Source organism: Nyctereutes procyonoides, unplaced genomic scaffold (assembly GCF_905146905.1).
Source record: "Nyctereutes procyonoides isolate TBG_1078 unplaced genomic scaffold, NYPRO_anot_genome, whole genome shotgun sequence".
NCBI lineage: Eukaryota > Metazoa > Chordata > Mammalia > Carnivora > Canidae > Nyctereutes > Nyctereutes procyonoides.
This window is the reverse complement of record NW_026575024.1, coordinates 44,280,453-44,295,104: the sequence shown is the minus strand read 5'-3', so window position 1 is coordinate 44,295,104 and position 14,652 is coordinate 44,280,453. Positions and strand designations below refer to the sequence as shown.

At 46.2% G+C, this 14,652-nt stretch overlaps 1 protein-coding gene across 1 annotated transcript in view; it reads right to left on the bottom strand.

The window, feature by feature from the left end:
- Positions 1-1,356: 1,356 nt before the first annotated feature.
- Positions 1,357-14,652, bottom strand: part of SLC24A3 (solute carrier family 24 member 3) — a 481,527-nt gene continuing 468,231 nt past the window's right edge. Inside the window, exons 16-17 of the mRNA XM_055305422.1 lie at positions 6,602-6,667; positions 1,357-3,274 (exon numbers count right to left, since the gene is read on the bottom strand). Coding sequence (XP_055161397.1) covers positions 3,125-3,274; positions 6,602-6,667 — 216 coding nt within the window. The 3' untranslated portion in view covers positions 1,357-3,124. The remainder of the gene's footprint in view (positions 3,275-6,601; positions 6,668-14,652) is intronic.

Sequence of the window (14,652 nt, the reverse complement as noted above, 5' to 3'; positions counted from 1 at the left end):
TGGCAGTTCTTCCTTGTGGGATCTTCCCTTTGTCCCCTTGTGCACAAGACCAGAACCTGGGGAGTCAACAAACCAGCACTCTAGAAAGCTGCTGGGGGGTTTTCTGGTTTTACTGTTGGGTACAGCATATTAAGTCAGAGTTCTACCCTCAGATCCATCCTTCCCAAATAAATCCTAGGACAGGGGGAGCAGTAAAAAGAGCAACATTGGCAATTTTGCATTACTGAAGAGTCAGCTCACTTAGAACCACATTCTCAGTCCACAATTCTAGACACAATCATGCATGGCACGGATCTGAGCAGAAATAGGCTAAATGCTCATTCCATATAGGAAACCTTCCCAGTTCCTAGTTAGCAATCGTTATGCATGGGAACTTTACCTTATCCCAGGATTTTCTTGGAGAAATTTAGCATAGCGCTACGATTTCCAAAGATTTCATAAAAAGCAGGCTTGAAAAAAAATTAAGTTTCAGATCAAATATTTTGCCTAAGACTAAAGCTAATTAAGACCAGTATAAAAAGCACCAACAAGAATAATGAAAATACCCTGTGTCCAGTGTCTATTTATAAAATGCACAAATATAGTTGTAAAGCATTTTTAGATGTCAACACTCAAAACGAAGCTAAGTATCTTTTCCCTCCAACCTAGGGGAAAATATTTTTAAGTAGGCTCCATGCCCAGCATGTGGGGTTTGAACTCATGACCCTCAGATCAAGACCTGAGCTGAGGTCAGGAGTTGGGCACTTAACCAACTAAACTATCCAGATGCCCCAAGGGGAATATGTTTTTTACACTGTTAATAAAAGTTGGTGCTGTGACTTACTGGTAATTTTCTTCTGATTCTTATACATGACTTCTGTGGCTTCAGGTGGAAACCTGGCTTGTTCACTAAGGTTGGTCTACTTTTAGATCTGGGTAATTATTTCTTGGGAGTCATGCTTATTATAAATGGCTTATTGTAACCATATGTCACTCTCTCTCGAGGAGTTAGCTTTAGGGAAGTCTGAATTTTCATAACTGAAACATAGATCAGACAGGATAAAGAACTTGAATGCTGCTGAGCGTTATCAGCAGTGCTGGAATCCCTTCCTCCCATGTCAGCTGAAAGAATTCCTAATACAGTTGCATGGATTCTACAGGATGACAGATCCAAAGTCTGCCAGATTTAGAGAAGACCCACGATTGGCGACTTCATACTCGCAGTCCACCAGACAACTACCAGCTTTCCAGGCGAGTCCACCCAGAAAGTGTAGAAGCAGGAATACTTGGCCACCTCCTTCCACACACACTGGTCAGTGTAGTTTAAAACAGGCAACACTCTAGGAGAGGAAGTAAAGCGCGCTGCTCAAGGAAGGATACAGAACAGAGAAGTTTATTTTACACTATCCGTCCAAGAAAACAATCTCCATAAACCAGTGCAAAATGTGCAACAGAATCAATATGTGTGTCTTAGCTCTGAGAGCCAAACTGGTGATTTCCTTTCCCGTTCCTCCTTCAGGCAGGTGCCCCATCGGCTTACGCTGGCCTCCGTTTGCACCATTGACAGAAACATTCAACCAATTTGTAGCAGGTTAATTTTACATTTCATACCAGAATGTGTACAAGGGACTGGGGGAAACCATACTGAATGGATGATAAGTGATCAGTGCTTAAAGTAAATACAAGGGCAGCAGGGGCAAGAATCCACAGTTTCAATAAATACAAGTGTAACAAGCATGGGTGGGTCTTAACTCGGTGGAATTAGTGGCATAGTAATTCAGCATCATACAAAACCTAGCAGGGCTGTTGAGCGGTGATTGGCAACAATGTTCACAATAACTTATGCCCTTGAGCGAGTCTGCATTGAACACATTCTGCGGTTCCAAAGGTGTCAGTTCTTGCCCTCCCTCCAGGATGGGAGGGCCGGAGCCGGGGCAGCTTGGTGGAGGCGTCCTGTGAGGAAGGACGCTGGCCCGGGAGCCAGCTGTCAGGGTCCAGTGTACTCAATACCGAGTGGCAAATTGGGACTTTATTGACGACGTGTGTGCAAAGTGTGCTTCTCTCCATTTTCCAAGAAACCAGTGTCTGTAACTCCTGCACGAAAGCAGTGGTGGCCTCTGGCTCACTCCTTGTCACCCCAAATACCAAGTGATGAGCGCGCATCTCAGGGACTCACGGGCTGGGAAGCTTCTGGCGCTGACTGCCTGGCACCTCACGGATGGGGAGTGTAACCAGGGCCCCTCATCGGAGGCCTCAGGCAGGCTAGAACTATTGCTTGAGAGACTAGAAGGAACCTAGTGAGAAAAAGATGATCCTAATGGATATGTGGGAAGCTGTCTTCTTCCTCGAAAGCCTCATGCCCCCTAGGTAACGCCTATAGGACTTCAGGGAGGCATCCTTGGGTATGAAACGTTATGCATCTGTTCCTGGTGGCCTTGCCTACGTGTTCCTCTACTAAGCACTAAATCCATGCATCTTCCACTGTGCCTGGGATTTGATCCCAGAAGACATGGCGGGGACAGTCTGTGGATCGTCTGCTAATCCAGAGCCCAGGGAAAGAAGATGCAAGAGAAGTCTCCATCTCTGGAAGAAAAGGAAGAAAAGGGGGAAGCCCACCCCCAAAGTGAAACAACCTTCCCAAATGCAGTAACCTAGGCATCACCTCGAAACATAACGAAATCCCGAACACTCCCTACGGCCAGTATATACCCTCTCCTCTCTATTCCTTTGACAGTCTCGGGTCATAAATTAGGTGAGTCTTCCATCCAATAACTTAAAAAAGGAGGAGGGACTGTAATAAGTTTTGCCTGGCTTGGGCCAGTTAGCAGCCAGTTTTTTGTTTTGTTTTGTTTTTCTAGAATCTCAGTCACTGTTCAAAAATGGAGCTTGTAAATTCACGCGGATGTCAGAGTCTTCACACGGAGGAGACGGGAAGGGGCGGCGGGCGGAGGCCACGGAGGGAGGAGGGGGAGCATGGAGGGGCGGGGACAGCCTGGGCCACTGAGGCAGGAGCGGAGGCCCGTGACCCGCGCGGGAGAACCGGAGACCCCGGCGCCGGGGTGGGGGGCCCGCGTGACTCGGGGTGCGGCTGGATTTCGTATTGCACAGAAAAGGAGGACCGAAGCTCGGCGGGCCTCCGGGCGGATCAGTGGTCCCCGCACATGGGCAAGTTCACAAAGGTGAACACGTTGAACTCCGTCATGATGGAGAAGCACAGGAACACGCCGTACAGGAAAAGGCACCCGCACCCGAGCTTCTTGTCCAGCTGCCACTTGTTCAGGTGAACGCCAAACACCTGCAACACACACAGCTGGGGTCAGTGGGCGCGGGAGGAGGCGGCCCCGGGAGGGGGGCTTTGGGGTGGCCGGGCCAGAGGTCGCCAATGGCTTTCCCTGCAGGGCACTGATGGTCTCTGAGCCCCCCAAGCTCCTGGCTCACATTTTGGAAGATCAGGACACCAAAAATCAAGAAGGGAAGCCAGACTTTGATTTTATTTATTTATTTTTTTAAAGATTTTATTTATTTGACAGGGTGAGAGAGAGTGAGCAAGAGCACAAGCAGGGGGAGAGGCAGAAGCAGACTCCCCACGGAGCAGGGAGCACAACACAGGACCTCGGGATCATGAACCGAGCTGAAGGCCAATGCTTAACCGACTGAGCCACCCAGGTGCCCTGGGAAGTCAGAACTTTAAAAAAACTTTTAAAAATCATAATGATGGAACCGATCGACATTGGCATATTGAACGGCCACCGCTCCTCACCCCGGACGGCAGCCCAGCACTGCTCTATGCCGCATCGCTGGCTCTGACTCCTCACCTTCTTGCCCCAGGTAGTCCCTGGATCTTCCTGAGGACACATCTCCTGGCAGGCAGTGGTCGCATCTCTTCCATTCCCATGCCTGGGGGCAAGGAAGCTATGCCCCTTGCTCCTCACTGCTGCTTCCCCAAAAGCACCAAGCGTAGAATCTAAAGCCTTCCAAAGCCATCCCGTCTGGCTACAGTCAACGCTGCAAACCCAGTCTCTTCCCCCTCCTCCCCCAGATCCCCGAATCCCATTCACTGTCACTCCTATCTATGGCACCCCTATGGTTAGCAAGAACAGAGACAACTCCATCCTCTCCACGTCAAACATCCCGCTCTCTGACTGCCACCTCCTCTTTCCTGCTTGGTCCATCTTCTACCCTTCCTCCTGCAACTCCACAGACCTGCAGGACCCAGAATTCATGGCTACCACCACCATTTCACTGCACGTCACCCCCTGTACCCACCTCCATCCCACCTTACCCTGCGGGAATTCCACCAGCAATCACTAGAACCACCCTGGACATCCATCGCCATTCACTGGCCTCTCTCTAGTGCTCTTGTCCTCCTGTGGTAAAGTCACAGCCTTCGGTTCCAGCTTAGTTTCCAGCTACACCACATTGCTTCCATGCTGCTGACCCAGCCTGGAGGAAACTGCCTGGCCATACCTGCCGAAGGGTCTCACTTTAAATTCAAGCCTACAAACCTCGAAGGGGGCCATTTATGGCAATCATCCCACATTTCCCTAAGTGCATAGTCTCTCCCTTTCTTGGATGACTGTTTCCAGCCTCTCCTCTCTTCTCAGACTCCTTTACCCCCTTCTTAACCTTCACCCTTAGCACTTGACCATGTTCCTGTCCCTAGAGCTCCACCACCAGATTCACTTGCCTTTTCTCCTGGTAGTGAGGACCTGCAGCCCACAGCCCTGCCCACGGCCCACACCTCCACACGTGTACACAATCCCGCCTCCCCCAACACTCGAGAACCTGGCCCCAGCAGCTGCCCCCTTCCATCTCCATCTGATCCCCATTCCACCCCTGGATTACTCCAACTGGGATACAAGAATGCTGCTAGTTATCTCATTTGAAAAAACAACTACATTTTTTTTTCTGGATTCCCACTTCTTTCTTTACAGTAAGATGACTTGAAAGAGTTGTAAATACTGCTGTGTCCAATTTCTGTCCTTCCATTCTCTGTTAGCTTGTTCTACCCAATCTTCTGCCTCATTGCCCCACCAACTACCCTCTTCAGGAGCACCCACAACTTTGTATTTCTAACCTGAATGGCCAAAGCTCAGGACTCACTCCTGTGACAAGAGCCAATCACTCCCTTCACCCTGAAACATCTTCTCCACTTGGCTTCCAGATGCCATACTCTGCTGGTTTTCCTTCTGCCTCTCTGACTGCTCATTCTGTTTCATTTGGCATTTTATTATCATCACCCTGACATTCCCTAACATCATCTTGACCAGAGGGCACCAAGACTCGGATGTTGGGCTCTTCTCTTGTCTGTCTTTGCTCATCTCCTGAGGCTTTAAATACCATCCACATTCTGGGGTCTCCAGCTTGGATGTGTCCCCGAACTCACACCCATCTTTCCAATGGCTTTCTCGACCTCTTCCCTTATGTGTCAAATAGGCATTGCAAGCTCAAGATGTTTGACATTGGTCTTTCCCCACCCCCAACAAACCTACTTCTCTTCCGCTTTCCAGTAACCCCATTTCAACATCCCAGGTAGTAGCTAGCCCCACCTCCTACAGGTTGCACAGATGTAGCTATAAGTATGCGCTTTGATGTCAGATGGCTTGCCCCTTCATTCATTCGGTGACAATTTCTCTAAAGGCCTCAGTTGTTCACCTGTATAATGGGGCTGATGTAGTGGCTACCCGAGGGGTGTGTGGCGAGCTCCAAATGGGAAAGTGTATGCAGAGCATTGAGCACTATGTGTGGCTATGACAGGTATCATAACCCTAAGTCACACAAGACCCATAGAATCTCCTAAGCTACAGAAAAAAAAGAATTGCACAGATTCCCACCTTTGGGTAAGGCAGTGTAGCTTTAGTAAATCCTTGACATTTGACTCACAGCCTGATCCTGTCAATGACCTCTACTTTCCTCCCTGCCCTTCTGAATTCCTATTTTCTAGCACATGCCAGTGTAATTCAATGACTGTTTCCTTGAAAATTTCAGGAAAAGGCACATTGCATCTCAATGTTTTCTAATGTGATAATTCAACCACATTCTTGTATATTAACAGATACTTTATGTGGACCAGTCCATGTGTTGTTGTGAATCTATTCCTACCCCAACATGTCAGTTGAGTTGGAATGCCAGATTATACAAAGAGATACAATGGCCAAGATAGTGGAGTGGCATAAAAGTACCCTGTCAATAAAATAATGTATTTTTAGTCTCTGAGTATTGGTTGAACCCATGGATTTATGGAGATGCTTATTAATCTGGAAAAGATAATTAATTGGAATCTATCCTTCTCTTTACTAATCCTGCAGAAAAAGTGGGATCTCCCTTTTGCTTTTGATAAAATGGCTTGTGCTTGACACGAGGCAGGGCCACACTTCTTAGAGGAAGGCTGGCTCCTTTCATAAAGCGGAAAGGCTTTCTAGTGAGTTGCTAGGATCCACTTCTAAAAGAAACAGCCATGAAGGAGATGGGACATCTGGAGGCTGATTATCCCCATCCACCCGGAGGCCAAGCCCATGTGGTGTCCAAACAAACTGTAGCCAAAGAACCCAAGGGTGAGATAGGGGGGTGGGGAGGGTGATGGAACACAGGAACTGGAGAGGGGAAGGAGCTCTAGCCCTACCGTGACAAAGACGGAGGCCAGGAGTAAGCCCACTGAGTAGATCAGTCCTCTGCTGTTCAGCCGAATCTGTAAGAAAAGATGCACAGTTAGGCTTCCAAAAAGCACTTGTTCGGTGCAGGGGCTCAAGCCAACTCTGAGTAGTGGTCAGGTCAAATCCCTCCTTTAGGATGGCAAACAAAAGGCAGCTTTCGCAGGAGTGCTTTGCCACTGGCAGCAGGGATGTGCACTTTCCTAGGACAGTCAGGGGGCTCACTTGTGTTGTTCGCTCCCAACCCAACCCCATCTTTCCCTCCAGAGGCAGTGCTTCCTGGGCTGCCCCATGGCCACTTGAATTCTCTGTTGTGTGTGGCCTGATTCTCATTTGCCCACAACACTTCCCTGTGGACCTGATCTCCAGGGAGTGTGCACATTCTTGACATACAACTTTTAGGGTAAATCTCATGACATGAGTGATGGGAGCCATACTTTGAAAAATATTACTAAACTTTTTATCTCTTTTGCATTCAGTTGTCTGTGAACTGCCCCCAAATTTGATGGGAAGAGGTGGATGAGTCTTGCTATTGTGAGCAAGCAAAGAAGAGGAAAGAGTTAACATCCCATTCCTGATATTCAGAAGAGGATTTTGTTGTGTTTGTCTTTCAGAGTGGGGTTAGCTGCCAAACATTGAGGAGAAAGAGAGAAACAATTTTTGGAATTCTTATAAAGTAGCACTGTCAAGTAGAACTTTCTGCCGTGATAAAAATGTCCTGTAACTGTGTTGTCCCATATGGCTGCCATTAGTCACTTGTGGCTCATACACCAGATAAAATTTTAATCTTACCTTCAGTTAATTCAGATTTATATTTAAAGAGCCATATGTGATTACTGGCTGCAGTATTGGGCAGGGCAGGTAGGGAATATTGAGAGGCCAACCAGGCCAAAAAAGATTATATAGCATTTCTTCCATAGTGTAGGGAAGATGTCCCTTCTGCCTTGACCTAGGTCAAAGTCATGAGGTCAGCTACCCCGAGATAGGAGGTATGCCTTAGAGCAGCCATGCTCAAAGCATCCTCCCTGAACCAGCATCACCTGGGCACTTAAATGCAGGATCTCACCATCCTCCCCAGACTTCCTGAATGAGAAACTTTGGGGATGGGTGCGTCCATGTGTTTTAATAAACCCCTAGGTGATTCTGATGCATGAGAAAGTTTAAGAACCACTGACTTTGAGTAAGTACTGAGGCTAAATCTATTTCTGATCTCTACAGATTTGGGGGCTCAGACTTTGATATTCATTTTCACCAGTTCTCTTGGAAAGTCTTCTCTGCATTGAGGTTTGGAAATGAGGCCATAGAGCCCCCACCAATGTACACTGTCCAGCTGGGAGTCAAAGGCTCGCTTGTGTCCACAGGAAGGAAAAGCAAGGCAGGTTGATCATTTCATTAGAGAACTGAGTGGTGATTATGAGTGGAAGTGGTCTGGGGCCATTCTGACATGGTTCAGGGCACCCCTTGCCACCCTTTTACCAGTTCACCCCTAGGGTGTAGGAATGGCACATGTGGGTATCTCTGTAGGTGGGTGTGTTCGGTTTACCTTTTGGTGACAGAAAACTCCATGCCCTTAACAGTCAAAACTTTTGTGTGGGGACCCAGGAGTGCAACACATCTCCTTATGCAATATCTGTCATAGAGGGAATTCACTGGACCCTCTCCTGCTCTGCCAGCACAATCCATGTGAGCCAACCATCTGTTGAACTCCAGGGAAAGTATTCCCAGCCATTGAATGCCTTCTTAAGAGCAAATGACTCAGTCATATCTCTGTGGTGTTGAAGAAATGGGTTGACTTGGTTAAATCAGTGTAAAAAAAAATGAGGGATTTAGACCCATTCTTGTCCAGCTGGTAGCTTATCTTCCTGCAGACTTTCCATCTGGCTATAGGTAGATTTTCTCCTTCCATCAGCAGGATAGGTATAAAGAGGCCAGTATCCAGGAGTATATCACAAATGCCTTCTACTGAAAAAGTATTCTGTCCATACTGAACCTACGATAATCCTACATGTACCCTGACCAGAGAGTTGAAGGGCAGAAGCAGGGCTTCCAGAGTGAGATGGCAGCCGCTGTGCAGAGTGAGGAAGAGTCCGCTGAAGCTCTCCTCTTCATACAGTCCTTGGGCTCACCCTGAAACTGTGAACACACACTCAGATACCCTTTTGAGCTCTTAACTATCAACATTGCATGGATTCTTCTAAGCATGTGGTCAATGCAATCCTAGCCCCACTCACCCTTTGAGCTCCAGGGTTGAATCCTTGTCAGCAATAAGAATTGCATAAAGTGATTTCCTGCCCTTAGGAAACCAAAGAGCTAGTGAGAGCCAAGCTCCAAGCAGGAAAATTCTCTTTGGCTAAGCCTTCTGTCTTTTCAAAATGAATCATATTCAACTAGAGCTTTGGAGCTTTACTCTTCCTCCATTGACATAAAATGTTGAAGAGTGGTGCTTCTCAAATTCTAAATCTGGCTCCAAAGGCTAAAGACAACTGACGTGGTGGGGTTTATGAGTATTTTTCACATTTTCACCTTTTCCTCTACAATCTTCCTTTGGTAATGGATTGCACCCAGGGGTAATTTTTGTTTTTTCATTCATTACAGACCTGAGGTCTCAGAATGTAGATGTATTCCTTGCTATCTGAACCCCTACCTGCATACGGACATGGCAATCAGGAATGGCTCCTTCAGATGCCCCTGGGTCTAACTAGAACATCTCCCAATCACTGGAGACTACGGTTGGTTTGGAGCAAGAGTTGGCCAACTATGGGCCATGGGCCAAATCTGGCCCATTGCCTGATTTTGTAGATGAAATTTTTTGGAGCTTAGCTCGTGTATTTGCATATTGTATACTTCTGCCTTCATGTAGCAGTAGCAGAGTCAAGAAGTTTTATAGTAACCATGTGGCCCACAAAACTTGTATTTCCCCTCTGGCCCTTTCCAAAAAAGTTTGCTGATCCCTGGTTTAGAGCATGGGCTTCAGACCAGTTCACCGAACCCGTTCTGAATCCCTGCTCAGCCACTCACTTGCTTTATAATCATGGAAAAGGGACCTAACTTCCCCAAGCCTCTGAGAAGTAAAAGGGGATAATACAATTTCTACCTCATGAGGTGGTTGTGAGGATTAACTGAATTAATCCATGTTAAAAAGTTTGAACAGAATCGGAGAAGGACAAATATTACATGGTCTCATTCATTTGGGGAATATAAATAATAGTGAAAGGGAGTAAAGGGGAAAGGAGGAAAAATAAGTGGGAAATATCAGAAAGGGAGACAGAACATGAAAGACTCCTGACTCTGGGAAACGAACTAGGGGTGGTGGAAGGGGAGGAAGGTGGGGGTGGGGGTGACTGGGTGGCGGGCACTGAGGTGGGCACTTGATGGGATGAGCACTGGGTGTTATTCTGTATGTTGGCAAATTGAACACCAATAAAAAATAAATTTATTATTAAAAAAATAAAGCAACTTGAAAAAAAAAAAAAAGCTTGAACAGGACCCAGCGTACAGTGAGTTCTCAATGTGTCTGAGCCATTATTCTCCACTCATTCATGAGCCATCTAATCCCTTCTCTGGTACCCCTGGCTGCTTCTTTTATAAACTCACCACCCAGCAGTCCCCTGATCAAAGTGTCGGTAGATAACAACCACCACAAGGGTGGGGACCATGTCAGATTTTATGCTCTGCCTGGCACAGGGCTGAGCACAGACCACATGCTTCAGTGCATAACCATTGAACAGACGATGCATCCATTTCATTGCAGAAGTCAAATGGAGCAGAGTAGACTGGTCAGAGAGAGGCTGGGAGCAGGGAGACCCTGGCTGCCACTTTCCAGATGGTGTTCCAGAGGCAATACAATCCTGTCCAATATTCCCTGTCCCTTTTCTCCACTTTATTTTTCTGTGAATGTGTGTAGATTTTTTTCCTCCTAACATTTTATCATGAAAGTTTTCAAGCATTCAGAAAAATGGAAAGAATTATACCCGTTTATTGTACCATTTTACCGAAGGGCTGGATTTAGTTCACAGGTCTTTTGTTTCTATATGCAATTTCTGTGTGGTGACATCCACAAATCATAATTGCAGTGTTCAATGTGTTTTGAGAAACATATATACCCGTGTAACCCAAACTGTAGCCGTGATATAGAGCACTTCCATCCTCCCCAGAAAGTTCTGTTATCCCCTCATCAGTCTCACCAGCATTAATCACTGCTTCTAAGGTTAGCCCAGCCAAGAAAATTCATATAAATGGAGCCCTATAATATGCATTCTTTTATACCAGTATTCTCTTTTACTCAGCATAATTTTTAAAGATTTCTTCATTTCCTTTGTGTTTTTCATTGTATCAATAGCTCATTTTCTTTTGTAACAGCATAAATATATCATCATTTGTCTAATTATTCTACTGTGTATGGACATCTGGGTTGCTTCCAGTTTGGGGCCATTAACATGCATTGATTTTAAAGTTCACAAACACAATGAAAAGAGACCTACAGTGGCCCCTCTCACTCATAGGAGAAGCAGGAATGAAGATAAGGAAGATAGCCAGGGGGTCTGCTGGGGCCTCAAACAGTCTTTCACACCCCAGCATCTCCTCTCTGTAGCTGAGCACTTGGGAGCCTCTCCAAACAGGAGAGATTCACCTTCCCCACCTTAACATACCGCTGTCTCCCTTTTGGAATCTCAGTTTGGTCAGATGGGGTGTGTACCTCCTTTCTGCCCCACCTCTATTCTGCTCATCCCTCCCTAAGTCCTTTTGTCTCTTCCAAGTTCACTGAACTTGCTGGCCCTATCCCCACTTCTGATGCAGATCGTGTGCTGACCTTGCCTGGGTAGTCTTCTTAGCTCCCAGCTAGTCCCACTGTTCTGACAGCAGATGCCCAGGTCTTCAGGTTTTCCTCCTTCCACACAGTACCTAGCTTCCCACTAGTCTACATACATTGTGTGCTTAAATAAGCTGAGCACATGTGTATGCTTGTGCATGGATGTATGTGCGTATGTGCGCACACACGTGGGTGCATGTGCATGTTGGAGGCAGTGAGGCTGGGTGGCAAGGGACAAGAGTGCAGAGCTGGATGAGGAGACGGATGTGGGGGGGTGGCTTTAAGCTTATATTTAAAAATTTTTTAAAGAGTTTATTTATTTGACATAGAGAGAGTGTGAGCATGCACCAGCGGGGGGAATGGCAGAGGGAGAGGGAGAAGCAGGCTCCCTGCTGAATAGAAAGCCAGATGCAGGGCTCAATCCCAGGACCCTGAGATCATAACCTGAGTGGAGGGCAGATACTTAACCAACTGAGCCACCTGGGCACCCTAAGCTGATCTTTTTAGGGAAAAGAGTGAGGGGGCACCGAAATAGTTTTTTTTTTTTTTTTTGGTAAAAAAATTTGAGGCATAATCTCCATATAGTAAAGGCTCAAATCCCTACTATTGGCTAAGTTTTGATCAATGCCAATGCATGTTCCCATGTAACCCACATCTCAACAAGATATAAAACAGTTCCATCCCTTGTCTGAGGAAAGCATCCTCGACCTACGGACCGACGGGAAAGCGGCTTCTGCAGTCCAGCCGTCCATGCTGCAGACCGTCTGCCCCCACTGCCTACGTCCTCCAGTCCTTCCTGTTTCTCCTGCCTAAAGGACATCTGGACACTTCAAATTTTTCCATAAAACTGATCATTAAATCTTTAGAACTGTTAGGAACCAAGGACCTCCCTTCAGTAGACTTTTCCCTGATTCCAACTACCTTAAGTTTGCTCAAATTTGTGGGAGGCTTCATCCCCTCAACTAAACATTTAGTCCTTTGTTAGGTTGACATCACAGAAGCACTGAAATCAACAGTCCAATAAAATACGAACTAGCCATGAAAAAAAAATAGAACAGTTCTATCACCCCAATAAGTTTCCCCGAGGGCAGCAAATTTAACTCAACCCCCTCAACTAGTTTCTTGGGGCATGTTAAGCCAGACAATAGCACAGACTGTTCTCATTTCTGGGCTACCTTTGCAAAAGGCATGGGAGCCCTAGCTGTGCATAGTGTTGATCTAAACAATGGTTTTCCTGCTTCCTGAGTCACTGAGGCAGGGTCCATTAAGTGCAAATGCAGAAAATCTTCATGGCAATGCCCACCAGAGAGCATGCAAGGCCCAACTGCCCTGACATTTAATACTGTTTTTATTTCTTGCCTTCAAAATATGTGAATTCATTCTCTAATTCCTCATGGCAGTTGTTGCAGAGAAAACAGAAGGCTGGCTGGTTGCCAAGTCAACAGGAATTTAGCCCACAATGCATGCATATTTTTCATCTGGATGCACACATAGACACCCATTCAGACCGAGTTTTATGTGTGCACATGGCTCATAAATAGTTCCCTAAATCTTACCCTAGGGGGTTAGAAATCGCCAGCTTCAAAGATTCTCACTTCCCCCATACTACAGTTTAAAATCTCTCCCTGGTCTGAGGTTAGCTCCACACAACCAGCCAATTTTTTAGGAAAAATAAGAAGATCCTGGATTTTTGCTAAATATGTATGACCTGAAACACTTGCTTCATGTCACTTTCCATTTTAAGATTTGGGTAACTGGAAAACCTGTGTTGGTGTAGGCTCCAAATTGATGTGTCTAGCCTTGGTTTGATGTTGTAAGATATCACCGGGAGGGAATCTCTTCCCCTGAACAATTAAATGTGGTGAGAAAGTGAATAAGCCTACAGAGAAGAGGCACTTTAATGACAGCTGGTGCCTGAGTCCCATCCTGTCCAGAGGCTCTCACAAATATAGGGTTTCATGGAATTCTAGTGGCGATTCTGGAGGAAGATAGGGCGGGTTTTGTTTTCCTCATGCAAAGATGACACAACTGATGCTCTAGGAGTTCAGCACTTGGCCAAGGTAAGACTCTGCTCACCAATTTCCATTCATGTGTGGGTGTGGGTTTTCCCCACACACCCAAGCATTTCTGTGACCCCAGATGGGTATCCTACAACTTAACTCTTTAAAAAATTTTTTTTTTTTTGCTGTCCACTATTTACTCAGTGACAGCATCAGATCCCATAGGTGAAGGGCTCTATCCTACAAGACAACCCTCCCCCACCCCAGATGACAATACAGGTCCAGAGGTCACCTGTACTTCTGATGGACTAGCTATAGATTGGAGATTCGTTTTATTTTATTTTTTATTTTATTTTATTTTATTATTCTATTTTTTTGTATATTTTTTATTGGAGTTCAATTTGCCAACATATAGCACAACACCCAGTGCTCATCCCATCAAGTGCCCTGCTCAGTGCCCGTCACCCAGTCACCCCATCCCCCTGCCCACCTCCCCTTCCCAGAGTTAAGGGTCTCTCATGTTCCGTCACCCTCACTGATGTTTCCTGCTCATCTCCTCTCCTTTCTCCTTTATTCCCTTTAACTAATTTTTATATTCCCCAAATGAATGAGAACATATGTTTGTCCTTCTCCGATCGACTTACTTCACTCGGCATAATACCCTCCAGTTCCCTCCATGTCGAAGCAAATGGTGGGTATTTGTCATTTCTAATGGCTGAGTAATATTCCATTGTATACAGAGATCACATCTTCTTTATCCATTCAACTTTTGATGGACACCGAGTCCCCTTCCACACTTTGGCTATTGTGGACATTGCTGCTAGAAACATCGGGGTGCAGGTGTCCTGCTGTTTCACTGCATCTGTATCTTAGGGGTAAATCCCCAGCAGTGCAATTGCTGGGTCGTAGGGCAGGTCTATTTTTAACTCTGAGGAACCTCCACACAGGTTTCCAGAGTGGCTGCACCAGTTCACATTCCCACCAACAGTGCAGGAGGGTTCCCCTTTCTCCACATCCTCTCCAACATTTGTTGTTTCCTGTCTTGTTAACTTTCCCCATTCTCACTGGTGTGAGGTGGTATCTCATTGTGGTTTTGATTTGTATTTCCCTGATGGCAAGTGATGTGGAGCATTTTCTCATGTGCGTGTTGGCCATGTCTATGTCTTCCTCTGTGAGATTTCTGCTCATATCTTCTGCCCATTTCATGTTTGTT